Source organism: Pelodiscus sinensis, chromosome 1 (assembly GCF_049634645.1).
Source record: "Pelodiscus sinensis isolate JC-2024 chromosome 1, ASM4963464v1, whole genome shotgun sequence".
Taxonomy (NCBI): Eukaryota; Metazoa; Chordata; order Testudines; family Trionychidae; genus Pelodiscus; species Pelodiscus sinensis.
The window spans coordinates 317,282,136-317,305,960 of record NC_134711.1 but is presented as its reverse complement, the minus strand read 5'-3'; the positions used below and the strand labels follow the sequence as shown (position 1 = coordinate 317,305,960).

At 44.9% G+C, this 23,825-nt stretch overlaps 2 protein-coding genes across 2 annotated transcripts in view; both read right to left on the bottom strand.

The window, feature by feature from the left end:
* Positions 1–9,990, bottom strand: part of LOC142826575 (maestro heat-like repeat-containing protein family member 2B) — a 45,244-nt gene extending 35,254 nt beyond the window's left edge. Inside the window, exons 1-2 of the mRNA XM_075919506.1 lie at positions 9,854–9,990; positions 6,659–6,711 (exon numbers count right to left, since the gene is read on the bottom strand). Coding sequence (XP_075775621.1) covers positions 6,659–6,711; positions 9,854–9,896 — 96 coding nt within the window. The 5' untranslated portion in view covers positions 9,897–9,990. The remainder of the gene's footprint in view (positions 1–6,658; positions 6,712–9,853) is intronic.
* A 5,436-nt stretch (positions 9,991–15,426) lies between these two features.
* On the bottom strand, positions 15,427–22,131 carry LOC142827165 (maestro heat-like repeat-containing protein family member 2B). Its single transcript, XM_075921218.1, has 4 exons — positions 22,007–22,131; positions 16,547–16,639; positions 15,786–15,855; positions 15,427–15,671 (listed from the first exon to the last, which is right to left on the bottom strand). The coding sequence occupies exons 1-4, from the start codon at positions 22,115–22,117 to the stop codon at positions 15,550–15,552; spliced, it is 396 nt and encodes a 131-aa protein (XP_075777333.1). The 5' UTR covers positions 22,118–22,131; the 3' UTR covers positions 15,427–15,549.
* Positions 22,132–23,825: the final 1,694 nt, after the last annotated feature.

The following is a 23,825-nucleotide window of genomic DNA, read 5'->3' as shown; positions in this document are numbered from 1 at the left end:
AACTTTTTAAAAAGTGTGCAGAAAAGAAATGTCTGTTCTTTTTAAAGTTTGCAAAACATTATGGTGATACTTAAAATAGTGTGCATTCTAACCTACTTGAAAAAGCACATTTGTACAATTTAAAAAAAAACCTCTTAAAACCCCCAAAGCAGTTGAAATTTTAAAAATTCAGGTTTTTTCAGAGAGCTGTAGTTGTGAAGACTCTTTAAAATGTGAAGCAAGTGCAACTAAGAGACATGGTGATAGCTGCACGTATTTTCAGAAAATCATAAAAAATAGCTCTGCTACACGTGAATTGCCTTATTTGGGTCAATCATGAATTAAGTTGGATGCCCAGTGATGATATTTAAATGTATTCATTGGTTATTGTGTTGCTCATACAAAGCATGTAATATAGTGAGGACATCATTCATAGTCTATTCTGAAAGGCACTTCACTTTGGTCTTAGGAGTGAGTGGCAGCTGGTTACCATAATTTATGTCTTCAATTTGACCTGTAAAGCCATCAAACCAGAAAGAAGGAACAGAGCCTGAGGGACTCTTGATCCCTACCAAGAGAAGCCAATCCCTCAGGGCCCAACAGAACTGACTAAACTGGGTTTCTGTGCCCAAAGTATCCAGTACAAGCCAATTCAGGAGCCAAACTTGAGTAGCTCAGCAGAGCCCATACGTCGCAACATGAGGAAATTAAACCCAAGATGCTTGCCAGATCCCACTGCAGTATCCAAACTCCACTGAAGGGATAGCAGAGGACTGAGGTATTTGTGATGTTACTTGTTTGTGATGAAGGTGATCGGTCCTGCCTCAGCTTATTACTGGAAAGTTAGGAGGGCGGCCAAAGCCACCCAAACAGCCGCTGCTGGCAGCCACCACTGGCCACACGGCTCGAGCCCCGGCCGTCCAAGCAGCTACCCCTGGCCACCTGGCCCCACCAACGGGGCCATGGTGGCCTGTCCACTCCAGATGGAACTGGAGCAGCGAAAGCCTCACCATGCCCTGGCTCCAGCCGGAGCAAACAGGGGCAGGGCAGCCTGCTTGCCATCATGCGGCCCTGCTAAACTGCCTCTGTCACCGCTCACCTTCCGATCCAGCAGGACAGTGAGAGGTGAGTGCTGCTGCGTGGCTCTGCAGGCGAGGTGTGTGGGCTTAAAATTTGTTGTGCGTGGCCATGCAGACACGCAGCTTGTAAGGCCTGTCCAGAAGGCCTTATATATTATCCATCCAGACATTTTGCAATGATTATGATGATCAGTGTGGCCAGCAGAGGCTTTACATGATACTCTTTGATGAACTGAAATGTAGAGATCAGCTCTAGAGGATCCTGGTAATTCTATGCGCCCCGCAACCTCTGTCAGTTTCCAAAGTCATACCCTCAACTCCCATTGAAGTCAGCAGGAGATCCAAATTTTGAACAGCAGCCAGGTTATATTGGAAACCTCACAAGAGAGCCTTCATGGAGACATATATAGGTCCGTGCTGATCTACCGTCCATCCAGTTCCTTCATGCCAGCCTACTCTGACAGTGGGGAGGAGTGGGATTTGGAAAGGACATGACCACACATCTCGAACAGCAGTTACAAAAAGGTAGGTAACTGGTTTGTTTCTTTTTCGAGGGCTTGCTCATGTCTACTCCGATAGATGACACCCAAGCAGTTCCCATGGAGGAGGGAGCCAGAATTAATTGAAGCATCACATCACCCCTTACCTGTTGGGTGATGGTGTGGTGTGACATGACGGTGCAAATAGAGGAACACGTTGCTGCCCTGCAAATATCCTCAATGGGAATCTGTAGGAGGAATGCTGCCAAAGATGCCTGTGCTCTGGTGGAGTGAGCTGACGGCGCTGGAATTTTGGCAAAGTAATAACAGGAAATATCCACAATGAAATACACTGGGATGAGATGAGAAGTCCCTTCATTCCTTCAGCCATGACAATAAAGAGCTGTGGTGATTTACAAAATGGCTTTGTGCATTCAGTGTAGAAGGCTAGGGTAGGGTCTGTCTGACACATGGTTGGCATGACGTTTTGGGAAGAAAACCAAGAGGAAAATGTCCTGGTTTAGATGGAAGAGGGAGACAACCTTGGGTAGGAACACCAGATGCGGACAGAGCTGCACTTTGTCCTTACAAATGACAGTGTATGGAAACTCATAGGTAAAGGCCCGGAGCTCTGAGACCCAACTAGCCAAGGTTATAGCCACCACAAAGACCACCTTCCAAGAGAGGCAAGCTAGAGGGCAGATTGCTAGGAGCTCAGACAGCAGTCCCATAAGTCTAGAGAGGACCAGGTTAAGGTCCCACTGTGAAATGGGGATGTCTGACCTGGGGATACAGCCTCTCCAAACCCTTAAGGAAACATCCCAGCATAGCATTGCTGAACAGAGATCTTTCCCCAGCCCCAGGATGGAAGGCAAATAACCACTACGTGGACGTTAATGGATGACAGTGTCAGTCCCTGGCACTTTAGGTATAAAAAGTAGTCAAGCACAAGGGAGATGGAGGTTTCTTGTAGGGGGATGTACTTTTGGAGGGACCAAACTGAAAATCACTTCCAGATTGTTAGGTATGTTGCCAAGGGGAGGGTTGCCTCCTGCCCAACAGAACCTTTCTAGTGGAGTCTGAGCACTGTAGCTCGAGCTGGTTTAACCATGGAGTTTCTGCACCATGAAATGGAGGTGCCCCAGGTGAGGGTGCTGTAACTGGTGATGGCCCTCGGTGATGAAATCAGGATATGGAGCAGAAGGATTATCGGTCTGTCTACAAACTGGTTCACCATGCTGCTGAGCCTATGCTGCTGCAGCTACACTGCTGCTATGAGGATGAGTTCCGCCTTGTCCTGCCAGATCTTGAGGAGAACCTTGTGTACTAGAGGAAAGAGCAGAGACATGTACACCAGGTGACTGGACCACGATATCTTGATTGCATCTGCTACCGATCCACAACTGTGGGTCTGGAAGGAACAGAACTGGATGCACTTATTGTTGCTCCTTGTGGCAACCAGGCCCATTTAGGGATAACACCAACTTTGGAAGACAGAAAGGACAATATCTGTCCTGAGGAACCATTCACGGGTGTTGACTGAGCAGCTGAAATGGTCTTCTAGGTTGTTTTGCATCCCTGACGGTAAGAGGCGAACAGGTAGATGTGGTGATCTACACCGAAGTCCCACAGGTGAAAGGGTTCCAGGCATAGAAGAGAGAAGCAAGCACCGCCTTGTTGGTTTATGCAGGGCATCACTGTGGTGTTGTCTGTCAGTAATGAGACGCACCTGCCCTGCAGTTGGGGAAGGAAGGCGAGGTGAACTGCCCTGAGCCCTCTGACACCAATGTGCAGCAGTAGTTCTGACTGTGACCACAGGCCCTTAGTTCTGAGCTGCTCAGGTATGTCCCCGCAGCCTGTATCCAATGCGTCCAGGACCAGAGAAAGAGAGTTGGGTTTGGCAAAGGGCACTCCCTCACAGACCCCTGAGGTTGAAGCCACCAGTTGAGATATTCTAGATTAGAACTAAGGTGAGAAGGGTGACCAAATTATGCAACAAATCCTTGTTGGGCTCGTACACTAACCAGGCCTTTAAAAGGCAAAGCCACAGCGTGGCATGCTATAGGACAAATTTGCAGGCCTCCATGTGCCCAAGAAGCCTCATGTAGCTCCTTTCTGCAGTGGTGGTGAACCACTGGAGGCTGCCAATGAGGTCTATGATGGTGTGAAACTAGGATTTGGGCAGGAAGACTCTTGCCCACGTGGAATCTAGAACTCTGTCTCTTGTATCGGGAGGGACCAGTGTGGACTTAGGTACATTCAGAATGAGACCTAGGTCACTGGAAGTGGCTTACATCAACACCCCAGGATCGAGAGCCTGTTTCTAAACTTGGCCATTGATGAGTCAGTCATCCAAGTACGGGAAGATCTGTACCCAATTTTTGTTCAGGAAGGCTGCCACTGCACTCCTATGCACTTTGTGAATAGAGGTGGGGTCATGGAGAGACTGAATGGGAGCAGAATGAATTGGTAATGCAGGGCTGTTGAGTACAAATCTCAGGAATTTGCTGTGTGCGGAGATGATTGAAATATGGAAGTACGTATCCTTCAAATCGAGGGTGGCATTCCAGTCCCCCGGGTCTAGGTAGGGGATAATGGTGGCCAGAGAGGCCATATGAAACTTGAACCTTCTTACGAATGTGTTGATGTTTTGAAGGTCCAGAATGGACCTGAGCCCACTGTTGCCCTTGGGGATAAGGATATATCCGGAGTAGAAACTCCTGCCCCTGAACTCCTGAGGAACCCCCTCTATCGCCGCCAGTGTAAGGAGCGATTGCACCTCCTCTACAAAGAGTTAATTGTTAAAGAGTCCCTGAAGAGGGATGTGACAGGTGGGTGGGAGGGTAGGCGGGTAAAGAACTAGACAGAATATCCCACTTCTACTGTGCTCAGCATCCAGAAATCTGTGGTGATCTGATCCAATGCCAGCTCCAGAACTGGAGGTAGAAGTGAGACTCTATAAGCAGGAGTTTCAAGTGCCAGTCTCTTTCTTCCTTTGTTCTGGGCTTAAAGCCTTTGCAAATGATGCACTTATTTAGCAGATGGCCTCCACCTAAGCACGTGAAGCAAGCAGCATGCAAGTCCTCTCTGGACCTAGTCTAGCCTCAGGAGTCACAATGCTTAAATCCCTAGGGTTGCTACATGCCCCATGAATGGGGAGAATGGAAAACAAAAAGGGGGAACCCCCCCAAGGAAATTTACTATTGACTACTAAAAATGCTAATTATTACACTGAAATGACAATTAAGTCAGAACAACGTACAACAACTACAGCAAGAGATGCCTTGCAAAACATGAAATCAAATTCTCCAAAGACCATCACTGGCGGTAGGAAGGACCTGGACGGCTGATCAGCTCAGGAGGGATCAACATACATTGCTCACCCTGAAAGCGCCACTCCAGAAGTTTCCAAATCTGATCCAACAGTACTGCTAGTAAAAAAAAAAAAAAAAAAGCTACGTCTATATTGGCATGATTTTCCAGAAATGCTTTTAACAGAAAAGTTTTCCGTTAAAAGCATTTTCGGAAAAGAGCGTCTAGATTGGCACGGACGCTTTTCCGCAAAAGCACTTTTTGTGGAAAAGTGTCTGTGGCCAATCTAAACACGCTTTTCTGCAAAAAAGCCCCAATCACCATTTTCGCGATCGGGGCTTTTTTGCGGAAAACAAATCTCTGCTGTCTACACTGGCCCTTTTGTGCAAAAGTTTTTCGGTAAAAGACTTTTGTCCGAACGGGAGCAGCATAGTATTTCCGCAAAAGACCTGACAATCTTACATGAGATCGTCAGTGCTTTTGCGGAAATTCAAGCAGCCAGTGTAAACAGCTGGCAAATTTTTCCGCAAAAGCAGATGATTTTGCGGAAAAACTTGCCAGTCTAGACACAGCCCTAGTGATTGTGTGCATGGAACATGCACACACGTATTGGAATGGACAGGAGCAAGCACTTGAAGAAGAATGGAAAATTCTGGTGAGTAATCCAGAATTTCCCCAGATCTTCTCAGGCTTATCTGTCACTAAGTTCTTTCATTTCATTTTCAGCACTTGCCACAAAAATGTTCCTTGTCTCGATTTACACAAGACTGTAAAGAGCTCTAACTAGAAAAAGATACATGAGAAAGTCACCAAACCTTGTCTTGTCTTTGCTGCTTTTTAGGTTTACACATAATAGATTTTCCTTTGAATGTAAAAAAGTAAGAAAGACTCCTTTACGAGTACCCCAGTGATGCACTACCATCATTAGCATGCTGGTTTTCAGGTTAAGTTCTGTGTCATCCCCAGTGGTACTATGAAGCTATTTATAATTATAGCAGTCTGAAAAATGGTAAGTCTGTTTCGCAAAACAGGAGGAATTTTTTGTTTGTTTGTTTTCTTGATTTTCAATGCCACAAACAAAAAGGCTACGTCTACACTGGCCCCTTTTCCGGAAGGGGCATGTAAATTTCAGCAGTCGTCGTAGGGAAATCTGCGGGGGATTTAAATATCCCCCGCGGCATTTAAATAACTTTGAAGTAAGAATAAGAGCCTCCGGAAAAGGGCACTTTTTCCGGAGGATCGGGGCCAGTCTAGACGCTCTTTTCCGGCTTATTTAAAAGCCGGAAAAAAGCGGCGGACATTTTTATTTAAATGCCGCGGGGGATATTTAAATCCCCCGCGGATTTCCCTACGACGACTGCTGAAATTTACATGCCCCTTCCAGAAAAGGGGCCAGTGTAGACGTAGCCCACGTGAAAAACTAAAACCATTTTTCAGTTCTTTGTTTTCTCCTTTTCTTACCCCTCATCACCATCCCTTTTTTCCCTCTTCCATTTTCTGATTGAAAAGAGGATTAAAAAAAGAAATAAACAGGAAAACAACTGGAAAAAAACCCCATCTGTTTAAAAAAAACTAAATATTTTCTGTTTGGGTTGGGGTTGTTTTGTTTTTGGTCGAAAGATAACACAAAATAAAAAGTTTCCGTGAAAATGTTTTTGAAAAAAAACCCCATATTTCATTAAACAAACATTGCAAATAAAATGATTTGTCCCACTCTGCTAATAATGAATAATTTATAATTAATTCTTTCCCAGCTGATACATTTGGGCGCAGGGATGTATACTAATACACCTGAAAGTCATCCTGTACCTGAAGCAGCATGTGCTCCCACTGTTCGTGGTTCAGAGAATTCTCTGTGTTTCCTACAAAGCAGGAGGCAAAACAACAGTGTAATTTACAACAGCAAGAATAGCTGTCCCCAATATACCCTCTGCAGTCAATCTTCTTAAAACTATCTGAGCTTTCAATGATAAAAGGGACCTATGCCAATGTAACATACCTGGGATTTCAATGATAAAAGGGACCGATGCCAAAGTTCTCTACTGGGCTAAGAAAAAGTATCACGTTATACATTTTTATTCAGAGTCAGTCAACCCACGAGGAGCGAGATGCTGGACACTCCATAGGATACTTTGGGGTTGCCACCCCAGCTCCTACTTTGGGAGAGACCATGGTGGCCACCTCAGTTGTCCTATGGATGGGTCCAAGAGAGACCCAGCAGCCTGCACTGCCCTGCCCCACCCTGCCACACTGCCCTCTCCCAGCCTGCTGTGTGCATTGTATCTGTGGCAGTAGGAAGCAAAGTGCCCTGGTTCCAAGGCAATGCGCTTCCCATGGCCACGGCGATGCTGGGAGAGGGCTGTGGGGCAAGGCGCAGCAAAGCGGGCTGCCGAGCCATTGTCACTCCTGTTGCTTTGGTGATTGCGAAGGCAGGAGCCCATCCTACTGCCATCCTGCACCAGGACCCCCCAGTAATCCCTCAGCTCAGAAGAGGGGGCTTCAGCAGCAGGGCAGAGCAGGGGCAGGAAGGGATAGGGTAGGACAAAACAGGGGCAGAGTTTGGAGAAAAGGTGAAGCAGAGGCAAGGTGGAGCCTGGGGCTGGTGGGCTGCCCTAAGCCTCGCCCCTGGGGAGTGCCCCAAGCCCCACAACCCCTGACAGCCCTGCTCCTAATTGCTTTTGTCTTTAATGGGAGCTGAGGGCACTTGGCGTCTCAACAAACTATTTAGCACTAGGGACATTAAATATAGTTTAATTGACTAATCGACTAGTTGATGAATTTTCCATCGACTAGTTGATTAGTCAATAAGCGGGGGAGCCGCAGCAGGGTTAGCTCTCAGTCCCGGCAGGTAACCCTGCTGCGGCTCTACCTTTAAAGTGTATTAACAGCTGACAGGCTCTTAATACATATAAAAGGCTGAAGCGCGAGCCGGGATACCTGACTGCTGGCTCACGCTAGCTCTCCCCTGCTGAGCTTCTGATTTTTTAATGTATTAAGAGATGGCAGGCTCTTAATACATTTAAAAAGCAGAGTCGCAGCATCTGGGATGGAGCACAAGTCAGGAATAAGCTGATTTCCGGCTCGCATCCAGTACCCGCTACTACCCTGTCTCCTGCGGAGATGGTGCTTGGGGGAAACCAGCTTTTAAGCCGGCTCTCCCCAGCACTGGCTCCTGCTCCCCCCACTTGCTGTCGCTGCTAGAGGCAGCAAGAGGGGGGGAAGCAACTGGTCAAGGAACTAGTCATCTATCCGATAAGCTTTTGCTTATCAGATAGTCAACTAGTTACTTACATTCCTATTTAGAACATCAGAAAACTGGACTAACTATGCATGCACATTTTTCCTGCATAATACAAGATTCTGACTTGATCCTAAACTGGTGTAGCTTTACTGAAGTCAGTGGAATTATACTGATTTACATCGACTAAGAATCTGGCCCTGTTTCTGAACAGCCAGCTCTAACTTACCCTTCTTTAATGTCTGTAGAACATAGTGCTGTGGACTCTGTACAGAAACAGCAGCAAGGGAAGATACAGCTCTTTTTTTTTTAATAGCAAGCCCACTTGAAAATTGTAGGGTCCAATATATATCAGAAACACATTGGGATTGTGCGTCACTTAGGGTATACCTACACTAACCACTGGATCAATAGGCAGCGATTGATCCAGAAAGGGTCAATTTATTGCCTCCAGTATATATACGATAAATTGACCACCAAGTACTCTCCTGTCAATTCCAGAATTCCACCAGAATGAGGACAGTAGGTAGAGTTGACAGGAAAGCATCTGGTAAGTAGATCTAAGTGTATCGATTTCAGATACATTATTCACATAACTGAAGTTGTGCAACTTAGCTTGCTGGCTCACAGTTACATAGTACAGAGACTATATTGTCCTAGCTTTGTATATTGACATAACCCTGTAGTATAGACACAACCAACGCTAAGTTTTTTCCCACTGATGTCAATAGTTTCATACGACTGTAAAATTGGTGAAAGACATCAGGCCTACAATACCTAGATTACACATTATACGTAGGGCACCCACTTGGTCAACATAGCTTTGTTGTGACAGGCATGGATTCTATCGCTAATATATGGATTAAGTTTCCTTACAGAAAGAAAAACTGTGGGTTTTTAAATTGAACTAATCTTGACAAGAAACATAGGCTGCGTCTAGACTGGCAAGTTTTTCTGCAAAATCATCTGCTCTTGCGGAAAAACTTGCCAGCTGTCTACACTGGCCGCTTGAATTTCCGCAAGAACACTGATGATCTCATGTAAGATTGTCAGTGTTCTTGTGGAAATGCTATGCTGCTCCCATTCAGGCAAAAGCCCTCTTGCGCAAATGCTTTTGCACAAGAGGGCCAATGTAGACAATGCGGTATTGTTTTGCGCAAAGAAGCCCCGATCACAAAAATGGCGATCGGGGCTTTCCTGCGCAAAACCGCGTCTGGATTGGCACGGACGCTTTTCTGCAAAAAGTGCTTTTGCAGAAAAGCATCTGTGCCAATCTAGACGCTCTTTTCCGCAAATGCTTTTAATGGAAAAACGTTTCCATTAAAAGCATTTGCGGAAAATCATGCCAGTCTAGACGTAGCCCTACGGTTTAATTTTTCAGAAAAATTCAGTTTGCAAAAATCAGACTGTACTTGTGACCACAAAAACAGTGCATAAGAGTTTCGCAAACCTCCAGTTTCATGTGTATTGACCTTCCTAAATAACCACCTAGCTAAGAGCAGGGAGATTCTGCTGTAAAATGGTCATTCAACTGAAACCTTACTGGCCTGATTCCATCCTAAGTGGTTGGCCCCCGGTTTGACACTGGAGTTAGCTCACTGGTTCACAATTGTAGAAAAAGTGAGGTGTCTAGAACCCCAGTTTCAATTCCACACTATTCCCACGGACTGCAACATGGATGGCACCACACATGTCAATAGGAATCTGCATTTTCTGCTTTCTCTTCTATCCTCCATGGACCACGTCACTCCCAACTAGCACTTTACCTTCAAGGTGCTGCAGCAGAGCTGGAATCTTTACTCCCCACATCTCACCCACTGCTGCATGGATATTTTGGTGCAAGGCTTTTAGCAGCTGCAAGACAGAATATCCTTGTCCTTCTCTCTCATAAGGAGATGAGGCTACAACCTGTCAATGAGGGAGAAAGCACAGGCTAAGTTCTGCAGGAAGATACCAGCTTGTTCCTGAAGGAGGAAATATTTCAGATTCTCTCACTGTGGAGACTACACACTGTAGAGCTGCTGCTTCTACTGCAGTGACTTCCTAAAGAAGAAAGTATTCTAACTAGCATGAGGGTGTAGAACAGTGTGTCTCTGTCTGATCGGGGAGGGTGGAGAGAGACCCAATCATACACATTCTTCAGCCTAAAGCATTTAGCTGGAAAACTGATTTTTATACTTAACTGTTCCACTTCACATTTCTCAGAAAACCTGTTCTCCATGGTCTACTTACCAGGAGTCGTGCCAGCAATCCCTGAGGTGTAGGGAGTTTCCCTGGGAAAAGAAATAGAAGATCCTTAATTATGCCAGACTTTGGAGAATCCCGCTGATGTTGTTCACCTAGCCATTTCCAATATGCCCACCAATGTTGCATGCAGCTGATAATATTTGCATTTCCATAGAGTTTTCAGGCAGAGCATCTCAAAAGTGTTTTACAAACATGAGTTAATTCCTCCTCATAGCACCTCTAAGAAACTGGCGTTAATTAGTCCTCAATTTCACAAGTGGGAAAGCTGAGAGAGAGCAAGTGATTTCCCCAATGTTATATCAGAATTTTGGTGGTGATCTGGAACCAGAACCCCCAAATTCTAGCTCCCTCCCATTGCCATGTTTTAATCCCAAGACCATCCTGCATTCCTTTTAGTCTCTTGACTGAAGATGAGAGAATTGGAACAGGCTGAATCTGGTCATTTCATAGTGGCTGGTGAGAATAAATGAAAGAGTTTCTGTTATAAACCTTGTCCACTGTAGTCCAGGCAAGCAGCTTCTCCTCCTTCTTGCATCTTTTTCTCAGCCATTTCCTGGAGGCATCTGCAGAGAGGCTTCAAAGTGCCAGTGTACTGAGTTGGCACCACATACATTAGAAGCCTTGGCCATAACACCTGCACAGAAGAGCAAGACAGTTCAACACTTGGCTATTTTCATTCCCCCACCTCCTACTGGCTGAATCCTTCTGTCATGCACCTTCTCCTTTTAGTCATCACTGACCCTTCCCTATCTCATTACCTTATCTCGATCTCACTTTCTCCTCCCCTCCGCCATCATCTCACTCTACCTGTCCCAGTGATCCCTCTCTCTACATTTTAAGTACGCTGCCTTGTTTGGTGAGCATTAGCAATCTGGTTTTCATCTGGAGATGAATCATCTTTCCCTGCATTATAAAGCTACTTAGACAGCACCATAAATTCATCCTGCACTTTTCAGACATACAGAAGGCACAATCACGGCCCCAATAACTGTTTAAATACAGGATCACCAAGTCTACATTTCCAAGGTATTCATGGGGAATCTAAGGAGACGTTGCACTCAGGCAATCGTGGTAATTAACAGAAGACCACTGCATTATGGTTCCTTCCAGTGAAGTTCCTTTTTATCTTGTCTGTACTGTGAATCGCTTCCTCCATGATACAGAGGTCCCATCATCTCTGACATGAACTTGACATGCTGTACCTCCATTATCCTGACTGGCAAGAAGCTTCCTTATGGAGAGGTACAGTAGATATACGGAAGAATGTCTTTATTTCACGAAGCAGTAGCAACATGTCACTTACTTGGGTCATTCCAGTGATTGATACGTCCAGGCCTTGCAGGATGTGAATGCACATAGTTTGGATAGTGCTTTCTTCCTGAACATCCTGGGAGGGAAGTTTTGTCCCCTGCTATGAGATAGATACATAGAATTTACTAGCTAGTGGGAAAACACTGGCTGTAGAATCAGTGTCTATTTCTTACAAAGCCTTTCTGAATATTGACCTATGAGAGCTTTTCCATTGCATTAGGAGTGCACAAATCATAAAATCATGGATTAAGGATGGAAGGGACCTCAGGAGGTCATGTAGTCCAACCCCCTGCTCAAAGCAGGGCCAGCCCCAACTAAATTATTCCAGCCATGGCTTTGCCAAGCCTGGCATTAAAAACCTCGAATGATGGAGATTCTTAAGGGAAGAGAATAACAGAAACACCTAACTGGTGGGTCAGAACCCAGGCTTAGGAAAACCCCAGCACAAGGGGACACAAAGAAGATGGAGAGAGGCTGTTCTCAGTAGTGACAGATGACAGAACAAGAAGCAGTGGTCTCAAGTTGTGTGTGGGGGGGTGGATCTTAGGAAAAACGATTTCACGAGGAGGGTGGTAAAGCACTGGAATGGGTTACTGAGGGAGGTGGTGAGATCTCCATCCCTAGAGGTTTTTCAGTCCCAGCTTGACAAAGCCCTGGCTGAGATGATTTAGTTGGAATTGGTTCTGCTTTTAGCAGGGGGTTGGACTCGATGACTTCCTGAATTCTCTTCAAGCCCTATCGTTCTATGATTCTATAAAAGAGTTCCCTGAACAGTATTCATTTTTTGAAAAATTTTCAAAAAAGAACATTTCTTCTTTTTATCTCTGAGGAGAGCCACTCAGACTCTGCCCAGTGGAAATAAATATGCAGAACCTAGAGGGAGCCATTCTGTTTGTTCTGATGCCCCAAGCAGCTTGATCATTCTGTGCATAGTGAATGTGAGTCTATCTATAGGCTAAATTCTGTTCTTCCTTACACCAAACTAAATATTGATTAGCTCTACTGATTTCAGTTTAAATAAGAGCAAATGTGGCCTGATGAGAAAGAGTTGCCTCCTACTTTCTTTGAGATGAGTAGGATGAAAAAGAGGCAGTTGGTGAGTACTGCCATAAGCTCCCACTTCGTAGCTAAAGGGCCAGGCAGAGCTAAGATCCTCAACAACTTACTGTAAAGTTAATGTATATCATGGATCCCATCATGGAACTCTGTGTCTGGAGTCCATGACTCTGCCCATAGCTGGAAATACCCATTGAAAAGATTTTGAACTAGTACACATAGAACAGAGTATGAAGTGTGCAGCAAACTTTTCCAGGTTCTAGACATCTTGATGTAGGCTGCATAACTTCAGTGTTTTGCTAATAGTTGATGTATGCTTCAGCAGCCACAGGATTGGGCACCATTGTGTTCTTTGGAGAGTCTATTTATAAAAAAGATGTGCTTCCTTATACAAGAGCATTTCACTGAAAGATTGTGTTGTCAGAATTTTCACTGACTTGCCCGAGGTCTAAGGAATGTAGGTCGCACTGTCAGATGTAAATATCCAGAATCAGATTCTGGTCTCTGTTACACTTGTGTAAATCCAAAATAATGCCACTGAAGTCAGGGGCATTACCCTGGCTTTACACGAATATCACTGATCAGATTCTAGCTCTAATCCTTCAGTCCAGCTGCATCCTTGAGCATCCAAAGCTCCCACTGAAGTCAAGGGGAACAATCAGCATGCCAGAATGGCAGAACTGAGTCCTAAGTGTTAAGAACTCTCCTTACCAGATTTCTGGTGGACACATCGAACTCTCTGAAAACGTATGCAACCATATCCCCTGCTGCACAATTCTCCACACTTCCTGAACTGAGCAGCTTCAGGACAAAATGGAGAGCTGCCATCCTCACCTGCAAGGGTAGAGATTATGCACGAGTTATTATTATCCCTTCTGCATGCAATATGAGACAGGATATGAGAGTCCTTTTGCTTTTGTTTTTATCTCTTTGGAATGGTGGCTGAAGTACAAATGATTAACACATCTGTTATGTAAATTCCTTGCAACACTGGCTACAGAAGTACCATGCAAATGCCAGTTTTCACTTTCAGGTGACACTGTAATTAGGAAAAAGGCAGCATTTTCTCCTATAAATGTAAACAAACTTGTTTGTCTTAGTGTCTGGCTGAACAAGAAGTAGGTCTGAATGGACTTGTAGACTCTAAAGTTTTACATTGTTTCGTTACAGTTAACAAAAAATATCTACATTTGTAAGTTGCATTTTCACGCTAAAGAGATTGCTCTACATCACTTCTATGAGATGAATTGAAAAATATTATTTCTTTTGTCATTTTTACAATGCAAATGTTTGTTATAAAAATAATATAAAGTGCATAGTACACACTTGTCATTGTGTTGTAATTGAAATCAATATATTTGAAAATGTAAAAAACCACAAAAATATTTAATAAATTTCCATTTTTAATCGCATTAATTTTTAGTTAACTGTGATTAATTGAAACCCTATTAATAATCTCAGCCTAAAAATGTGTCTCATTGCCAGACTCTCCACTGAGTGAAATACTTCCCAGATATTAACAGCAATACCACTATTCCACACACAATCTTACCTTAGCACTCTGATCACTGAGAGCAGATTGCACTGCCTTCACAATCAGAAACTTTCTAACTCTTGTCTCAGGCACTGAAAGATAAGGAGAAGTGGGCAGTATAGTATATCTTTGTTCCAAACACTCATGCTCCACATTAGAATGTGTCCTGGGCACTATTTGAGAGTACTATCAAGCTTCACTCATATACAGAATCAGCGGGGGAAATATAGGACCAGACTCTGATCTCAGTTATACCAGTCTAAGTCTGAAGTATTTCCACTTCTGTAAATAGCACCATCATACTATCCTGATGGAAATATTGTAAGAGAGTTAGACAAATGGAGGTTAGTGAAGTTAGTCTGTGTTTACCACCAGTATAGCAGAATTTGGAATCTATTCTAGAGTGTCTAATACTTATTCAGTCAGGAGTACTATTTTGTTTTTATCTCATTATTATTAACATGCATCCGCCACAAGATTACATTTGTATTTGAACCTTGAAAATATCTTAGGCTACATTCAGCACTTAATTAACCCTGTTGATTTCTGTGTGACCACATGGGAGTAACTTAGAGCAGCACTGGGTCCCTTTAGTGAATTTCCAACCCTCTGGTGAGCATGCATCTAAAAGGGTGTCGCAAGGAGAAGGGAGAAAAATTGTTCTCTTTGGCCTCTGATGATAGGACAAGAAACAATGGGCTTAAATTGCAGCAAGGGAGGTTTAGGTTGGACATTAGGAAAAACGTCCCAACTGTTAGGTTGGTTAAACACTGTGAAAAATTGCCCAGGGAAGTTGTGGAATCTCCACCACTGGAGATATTTAAGAGCAGATTGGATAGACACCTATCAGGGATGATCTAGACAGTGCTTGGTCCTGCCATGAGGGCAGGGGACTGGACTTGATGACCTCTCAAGGTCCCTTCCAGTTCTAATAATCTATGACTATATGACTCCATGTGTTACAGCAGGAGCAGATGACCGTTTTGCGGGGCTCCGGGCAGCATAATTCCACGGTCCCCCCCCCCTTGACACGGCGCATGCACAGTGACGCCATGCGCATGTGCGGTGGCACCACGGCGCGTGCGCGGGGCTTTTTGAAGCGCGGGACCCGGGGCGGCCACCCCGCTCGCCCTGCCCTATATCCGCCCCTGTGCCCCATTTGCAGAGATCATGAGTATGTTATAGCCCTACCATGCCTGCAAAGCCTTGGTTCTTTAGATCAACCTATAGCAGCTCATGCTTTTAGCTCTGGATGTCCCCAACTCAACCCCCAGCACGATGGCGATGATCGCAGCAGTCACAGTTACTCCTGTGTTACTTACAGTCAGCACCAATAATAGCTGTGAGCAGATTCAGGGATGCCACACGAACAGTCTCATTCTCAATCTTCAGCTGCGAGTGCAGAAATGCTATGAGGTCATCAGGAGAAGAACGGGCTGCAAAGGAAGAAATCACATCCTCACTAACAACTGAAAGCTCATTCTTACTACACCTACAAAAGAAGGAAGTTACAAGGAAACTACTGTGTAATTTGGAGTCTCTTCCCCTACCTAGCAGTAGGATACAATAGCACAGCTCCATTTGATTTTCCATGATGAGCTGCTGAGTTGGAGAACAGATCTGTGGGAAGAAGAGAAGTGATCAAAGGAAAACTAATCAGAACAAGCAACTGAAAAGAAGATGCTCAATTAATTTCTAAGCACTCACTTCCTACCTTTCCAAATAGAGCTCTGAACCCAAAATAAATGGTACTGACTGCACAACAAGAATCAGAAACAATGACCGATACACTGGATAACAGAAGTTCCTGCTTTCAAAGTGTTTTTAGCAGCAGAGCTAATTGAATCAAGACTTGACCCTTGGTAACTGGTTCAAATGGTTAATTATTCCACCATAAAAATGTAGGCCTTATTTGCAGTCTGAATTTGTCCAGCTTCATTTTCTAGTTATTGGCTCACGTTATGCCTTTCTCTGCTAGATTATTACATATGTTTCCCCACATAGATATTATAGACTGCAATTAAGTCACCCTGTCACAGGATAGGTCCTCCCCATTTGGATGGGATCAGTTTTTACTATATAACTCTAACTCCCTCTAATAACTGGCTTATGCTAAAATTGCTTTACAAACTGAGCTGGATTTTAGCTAATAAAATGAGACCACTATCTGCTTATTCTTAAGCCAGCAGAAACTAATAAGGCATAAGAAGGTCTCCGGGCTCTTCACTAGCATTCAAAAGATGTTTATTGTTAATATGCTTCAGATCTGCTGAGCTTAAGCTCAAGTGATACAAGAACAAGTTCCCCTCACCCGGTCGTGCAGAGCACTGCAGATGGCTTGAAATTTCCCTTTAGGTAGAAGGATCTTATATTCACCGGAGACTTCCAAGAGCTGCCTCAGACTCTACAACAGAGGGTGAAAGTTAGAAGGTGGGCATACAAAGGAGCAATATGCAATGACTGAAGCAGGTTCATGGAATACATAGATTCCAAGGCCAAAAGGGATGATTGTCATCAACTAGTCAGGCCTTCTGTATGACACAGGCCTTAGAAATTGCCAAAATAATTCCTAAAGCAGAACTTTCAGAAAAAAATCCAATCTTGATTTTAAAATAATCACCTTGACTCTTGGTGAATGGTTTGAATGGCTAATATCCCACCACTGAAAAGGTAGACCTTATTTCCCATCTGAATGTATCCTGTTTCAGTTTGTAGCCACTGGATCATGTCATGCCTTTCTCTGCTAGGTCATTACATATATTTCCCCATGCAGATATTATAGACTGTAATTAAGTCACCTGTCACAGGGTAGGTCCACCCTGTTTGGATGGTATCAGGTTGTGGAGGAGTTAAAGAACTAAGGCAGCCCAAGTGGCCTAGTCTCCCCAACCACCATAGCAGGCCTGGTTCTTAGAGCAGCATTGCCTAATAGTCAGGGTCAGTGCAGCAGCCCTTTAATGAGGCTCTTCAGCTCAATGACCCAAGCCCTTCTAGGTACGACCGTGCAACCTAGTGCTCAACCACCCTTTGCGGCAAACCAGTGTTGCCTAGTGGCCAGCCCTTCTCCACCAGGCTCTACCTACTCCACAGGGTCCCAGCCCAGGGCCTTGTCTTGCAGCTCAATGGGGTTTCTTCCAAAACATGCAGAGTCAAAGCCTAATACCTCAACTCAATAATGCTTAGTTCACATAGATTACTTCCCACCATTCTTCTGCAGCAGGTCATCTCAGTAACTCCGTGGTCTCGCCTCCATCTGTGGCATTGGATGGTTGTGGGGGGGTCAACTGGAACCACAGGCTGGCTGGTTTCTGCATCCTAGGGCACTGGCAGTCCCTCCACAAAAGCCTGCAAAGCACCTCTGCTCCCTTCAGCTGTCAGCCTAGACAGAACTGAGCTGCTCCCTTTTATATCCTGGTTCCAGTTGGAGCATTCCCAGCAAGTATGAAGGGGCATAGCCCACAGATCATGATTAGCCCCCGCTGAACCATGCATGGTGGGTATCCTCTGTCACAAACACTCCCCCTTAAGAGAGTGTCCATTGGTGGACCTTCCTCTTCATCGTCTCCTTCCACTTGGGAGAAGTCTGTGTTTGCATGAGCCTTCCCTGGCCCAGTGTAACATACAGAAGTCATAGGGTTGGAGCGGGAAGTACTACCTCATGATTCAGGCACTGGTGTCCTTCATGTTATTAATCCATCTGAGGGGTGCATGGTTGGTGACCAGTTGAAAGGGCTTCCCCAGTACAGAATATCTCAGGGTATGTCTACACTACAGCGCTAATTCGAACTAACTTAGTTAATTCGAACTAAGCTAATTCGAACTAACGCATCCAGACTAAAAAACTAGTTCTAATTAGCGTTTTGCTAATTCGAACTACCATGTCCACATTAAGGGGACCCTGAACCGGGGTTAAGGATGGCCGGAAGCAGTGCCGGCAGGGCATCAGAGGAGGACTTAGAGCGTGGAGATGCTGCCTCAGGCTAGCCGAGGGCTGTGCTTAAAGGGACCCGACCCCCACCCCGGACAGACAGTTCTCAGGGGTGCCCCGCTTGCAAAGCAGTCCTGTCTTGGAGTGCCCTTAGTGCCCACACTGGGCACATCACAGCACTTGGCCATCAGACCAGCTGCACTTGCCGCAGGCTGCCATCTGGGGAGAGGGAGCAATTGGGGGGCTGCAGGAGAGCTTCCACCCCCAGAAGCCCGCAGAGCCAGCCCAGTCCTCCCCATCGGGGGTTAGTACCCCATTCCTTCCTCACCTCCTTCCGCTTACCCTTCCCTAGCCCCCCTTCCTGATGTACAAAATAAAGAAAACGTGTGGTCAAAAATAGAATCTCTCTTTATTGAACAAAACTGGGGGAGCCTGGGAAAAGGAGGTGGGAGAGGGGAAGAGAGAGGGTGGGAGAGGGGAGGGCAACTACAATGATCAGATGTTTGGAACAGGTCCCATATGAAGAGAGGCTAAAGAGACTGGGACTTCTCAGCTTAGAAAAGAGGAGACTGAGGGGCGATAGGATAGAGGTCCATAAAAGCATGAGTGGGGTGGAGAGGGTGCATCAAGAAAAGTTCTCCATTAGTTCCCATAATAGAAGGACTAGAGGACACCAAAGGAAAGGAATGGGTAGCAGGCTTCAAACTAGTAACAGAAAGTTGCTCTTCACAAAGCAAAGAGTCAACCTGTGGAACTCCTTGCTGCAGGAGGCTGTGACGGCTAGAACTAGAACAGAGTTTAAAGAGAAGTGAGATAAAGTGATGGAGGTTGGGTCCATGGAGTGCTATTAGCCAGGGGGTAGGAGTGGTGTCCCTGTCCAAAGTTTGTGGAAGGCTGGAGAGGGATGGCACGAGACAAATGGCTTGGTCACTGTCTTCGGTCCATCCCCTCCGGGGTAGCTGGGGTTGGCCACTGTCGGCAGACAGGCTACTGGGCTAGATGGACCTTTGGTATGACCCAGTAAGCTCAGGGCTCAGGGTCGGGGGTCTCAGTGGACCCCCTTGATTTTCATGCACACCTGCTCCTGGGTGGCCAGGCTGGCAGCTCTCGTGCCCTAGACGGCCACTTTCCTGTGCCTAGTGCGGAGGTCGTGGACGAGGTCCACGATGTCTGCACTAGACCAGGCTCGTGCCCGCCTCTTGCGGTCCTGGGCAGACTCCCGAGAGCCGCCAGCCTGGTCCCGGGAAGAGGGGGAGGGCTGGGTGGCAGCGGGTGGCTGGCTCGAGCCGTGCCAGGTGCAGGGTCTGCTAGCTGGGTGCTGGCAGGCTTGCACCTGGCACGGGCACCGTAGCCAGCCCGTGCCCCTTTAAGGGTTCCGGGGCCGGGAGGAGGGCAATAGAGTTTCCCTGGTGTTGGCCAGAGTGGCCACCAGGGAAAGCTGGGGAGGGCTAGCCTCCCACTAGTGCGAATTAAGGGGCTACACACCCCTTAATTTGAACTAGTAAGTTCGAACTAGGCTTAGTCCTCGTACAATGAGGTTTACCTAGTTCGAACTAAGTGCTTCGCTAGTTCGAGTTAAGTTCGAACTAGCGGAGCGCTAGTGTAGCGCCTATCAAAGTTAATTCGAACTAACGTCTGTTAGTTCGAATTAACTTTGTAGTGTAGACATACCCCCAGGGTGTAGATCACCCACGTGATGGCCAGGGCGTTCCTTGCTATCGTAGGGCAGCAGGTCTCTCAGGAGAACCGCTTGCAGCTGAGATAAAGGATCTGATGCTCCTTCCCACCTACTTCTTGAGATAGTACCACTCCTGGTCCTACCTCCGAGACCTCCATTTGAAGGATAAAAGGCTTTGTGAAGTTGGATGGGATAGGACCAGCTCTTGGTTCAGCTGCTTTCACAGGGCCTGGAAGGCTTCCTCACAGTCTTCTGATTACTGGACTTTCTGTGATTGGGTGTTCTTCATCAGGTCCAATAATAGGGTGGCCAGTGTGATGAAGTTGGGTACTAAGCAGCCACTGTGTCTGAAGTATTGTGGCACCTGTTTCTTTGTCATGGAGGTGGGGCAGTCACACAAGCATTAGACCTTATTTATCAAGGAGCTATAGTTTTCCCCTTCCTACTGTGTTCACTAAGATGGCACTTGGCTGGATTCACAGTGAGTCCTGCATCTATTGGGGCTTACAATACCTTGCTAAGATGTCAGAGGTGTTCCCCCCAGCTGGTGCTGTGGATGACAATATTCTTAATGCACACAGCTGTATATTGCATATATGTTTGCAATATTTGGTTCATGAGCTGCTGAAAAGTGGCTGAGGCTCTGTGCAGCCCAAATGGCATCCTGCTGAATTGCTATAAGCCAAGCAGGGTGTGGAAGGCACTCTTCTCACAGGAAGCCGGTATCAGGGGTATCTACCAATATCTGTTGGTCAGTTCTAGTGTGGAAATGAACTTTGCATTTCCCACTGTATTCCTCCTTGAGATTTCCCCATGTATGCATCCCAGTATCACTTCAGCTTTTTTGGCCACAGCATCGCATTTGTAGGTCATGTTCAGCTGAGTATTCACCAAGTTTCCCAAAATATTTTTCAGAGTTACTGATTCTCAGGAAGCATCCCTCAACATGTATGTATCACCTACATTGTTTTGTTCCTAGATCCATCTATTTACATTCAGCCATATTTAAATGCACATTTATTGTTAGCACCCAGTTTACCAAATGATCTATATCACTCTGAATCCGTGAGTTGTCCTTTCCATTATTTACCACTCCCCAATTTTTATTTCATCTGCCAATTTTATCAATGATGATTTTATATTCTCTTCCAGGCTATTGATAATGAGATGACAGTCTAACTCCTTCCTGTACCTACACACTTTTCTTCTTTGCTGCTTGAAGCTTCCAGGATATCTCTGATGAAATCTACATATTTTACTACATTTAGGCTCTTGTGTAGTCTTCTGATACTTTTAGTCAAGTCCATGAGGCATTGATTCCCTCAAAGTCATGGGCATTCCAATCCCAAAAGCAACCCCATATTCTGGACCAGAAAGCCAACATAGATTGGGAGTAAACCATGGGGGAAGTGGGGAGGGGGGAAGGGCAGCAGGGTTGTGGCCCTGGATTTGCTGCTTGGCTTGTACTGAGCCAGCTCACATAGACTGAGCATGCTCAATCATACTACTGAAGCCAACTGCCCTCACTCCATCCTCTCACTATCAGCAGGCAAGAGTTACCTTGGTCATGTGATACTGAGGGTAGATGAAATAAGAGAGACAAGGTGGGTGAAATAATATCTTTAATTATATTATCTCACCCACCTTGTCTCTCTAATATCCTTGAACCAACACAGCTACAACAGCCCTGTACACAACGGTAGATGAAATAGACAGTGATTTTATATCTATCTAGTTATATAATCTAAAGCAATGCACTTCAGGCCTTCTTAGTATTAATTATCAGCTACTGGCAGTTTACTTAATACTGCCCAGAGACAACACACAGCAGCCCCTGCTCTGAGGAGTTTATTTATAATCTAAAAGAGAGACACAGAGTTGATAGGATGTACCAGTAAATCACAAGGAGGGAGTATCTTATGGGGGGGAGGGGCAGGTGTTTTGTTTCTTACCTCCTTAGCATCTCCAGGAAACAGAAGATACTTTTCATGAGAGGCTTTTACCTACAAAACTTGTCACCTGGGTCACCATGTCTATAAAATCAAGACTTGTGTGTTTATCTATTATCTAACAAGTCACTATGTAGACCAGGAAACGCCACTGGTAACAGCTAGTGCAGTTCACCTATGCGCACACATTGATAGTTATTTTAATAAGTATCTCACCTTGGTGACATGAAAAACATTAACGTCCTCTTTATATTGCTCAAGGAGCCATGGGATCTGTTCGAACACCTTATCTTGATACTCTTCTTTATGCAGGAGGAGGCTCATCATGGGACCAAGAGCTAAGATGATGGCCTGCTTGAGCTACACAGAGACACAGAATTTATGTTCCTACAAATTCATTCAATATCATGCAATGGGCCCATCTTTTTTACTTCTGATGAGTGCAATTTCCCTTTTCCACTGTTGAAACAGCCCTATCTCAATATTTCCTGGTAAAGAATTAAGACTCATGGGCTTCTTCTACACTGGCATGATTTTCCGAAAATGCTTTTAACGGAAAAGTTTTCCGTTAAAAGCATTTTCGGAAAAGCACGTCTAGATTGGCAGGATGCTTTTCCGCAAAAGCACTTTTTGCGGAAAAGCGTCCGTGGCCAATCTAGACACGCTTTTCCGCAAAAAAGCCCCAATCGCCATTTTTGCGATCGGGGCTTTTTTTGCGGAAAACACTACTGTGCTGTCTACACTGGCCCTTTTGCGCAAAAGTCTTTCGGAAAAGGACTTTTGCCTGAACGGGAGCAGCATAGTATTTCCGGAAAAGCACTGACGATCTTACATGAGATCGTCAGTGCTTTTCCGGAAATTCAAGCAGCCAGTGTAGACAGCTGGCAAGTTTTTCCAGTCTAGACACAGCTATGGTGTTGGTTTCAGAATTATATTCTACTGCACCTCACAACTTTCCCAAGTGGGATATTTCCCAAGATTAGTATGCACACTAAACCAACTCATTCCTGCTGTAACTCTACTGGAACTGAATAGACATCTGCCAGGAATGAATTTAGCCCATTCTCCTATATTCATCTGCATGTCAGGTGACAAAACTGGAATCTATGTATACTATGTACAGACAGAATTTCCATGAGCTTGTGACATTATAATCTTTTTTAAATGTTTTACATCATACTCTGTTCTATCCCAAAGAACCTGCCATTGAACTCCATCATCACAAAGAATGCCATACACAGAGAATTTAACAATACAATTTCTTATCAAGGGTTAGAAAGCCTACAATTCTCACCTCCAAATCTTCACATGTGGTCCATTTGCTTGTCACATGACGATAGAGGGGAAGAATTTCATCACAGAATTGAGATTTACCCATTCTGGGAAATGGGCACTTTTCCCAGTTACTAAAATATACATTTACTGCCCTTGACCATTTTTCCAGAACTGCATGGAAGGAAAAAAGACCTTTTTAATTCCCATCATTTGAAAACATATTTTTTCTCCCTTGTTACCTCTTAATTAGAGCTGATTGAAAAGGTAGTTTAAATTAAATTAAAAGTGTTTACTCTTGTTTTTTTCAAAATTTCAAATTACAAAGATCATTCACATGTTTCAAAAATCAACAAATTTCAGCCACCTTTTTAGCTGCACAAAAACACTGAACACATCCTGATTAAAACTGTCATTGACATTTTTCAGTTTAATATTCCATCAAATTGTAAAAAAATATGAAAAATATAATAAAAAAACCAAAATATTTGACCAGCTGTTTTCTGAATGATTCATGTCCTCTGCAGTTATTGCTTATTTAGCCCTAAAACTGTATGATTTCCTATTGGGTTACAGTTTGTCTGAAAGATGTTCAGTGCCCCTAACTCCTATTAGCAATACTGAGATTTAACAGCATTTTGCCCTAAAATTAGATGCACCCACTGCCCTTGAAAGGAAAATTAAGGCTCAATCCTATGTTCTATGAAGCTGATGGCAAAATTCCCATTTATCTCAAAGGTGCAGGATTAGTTCCTTAGGCCTG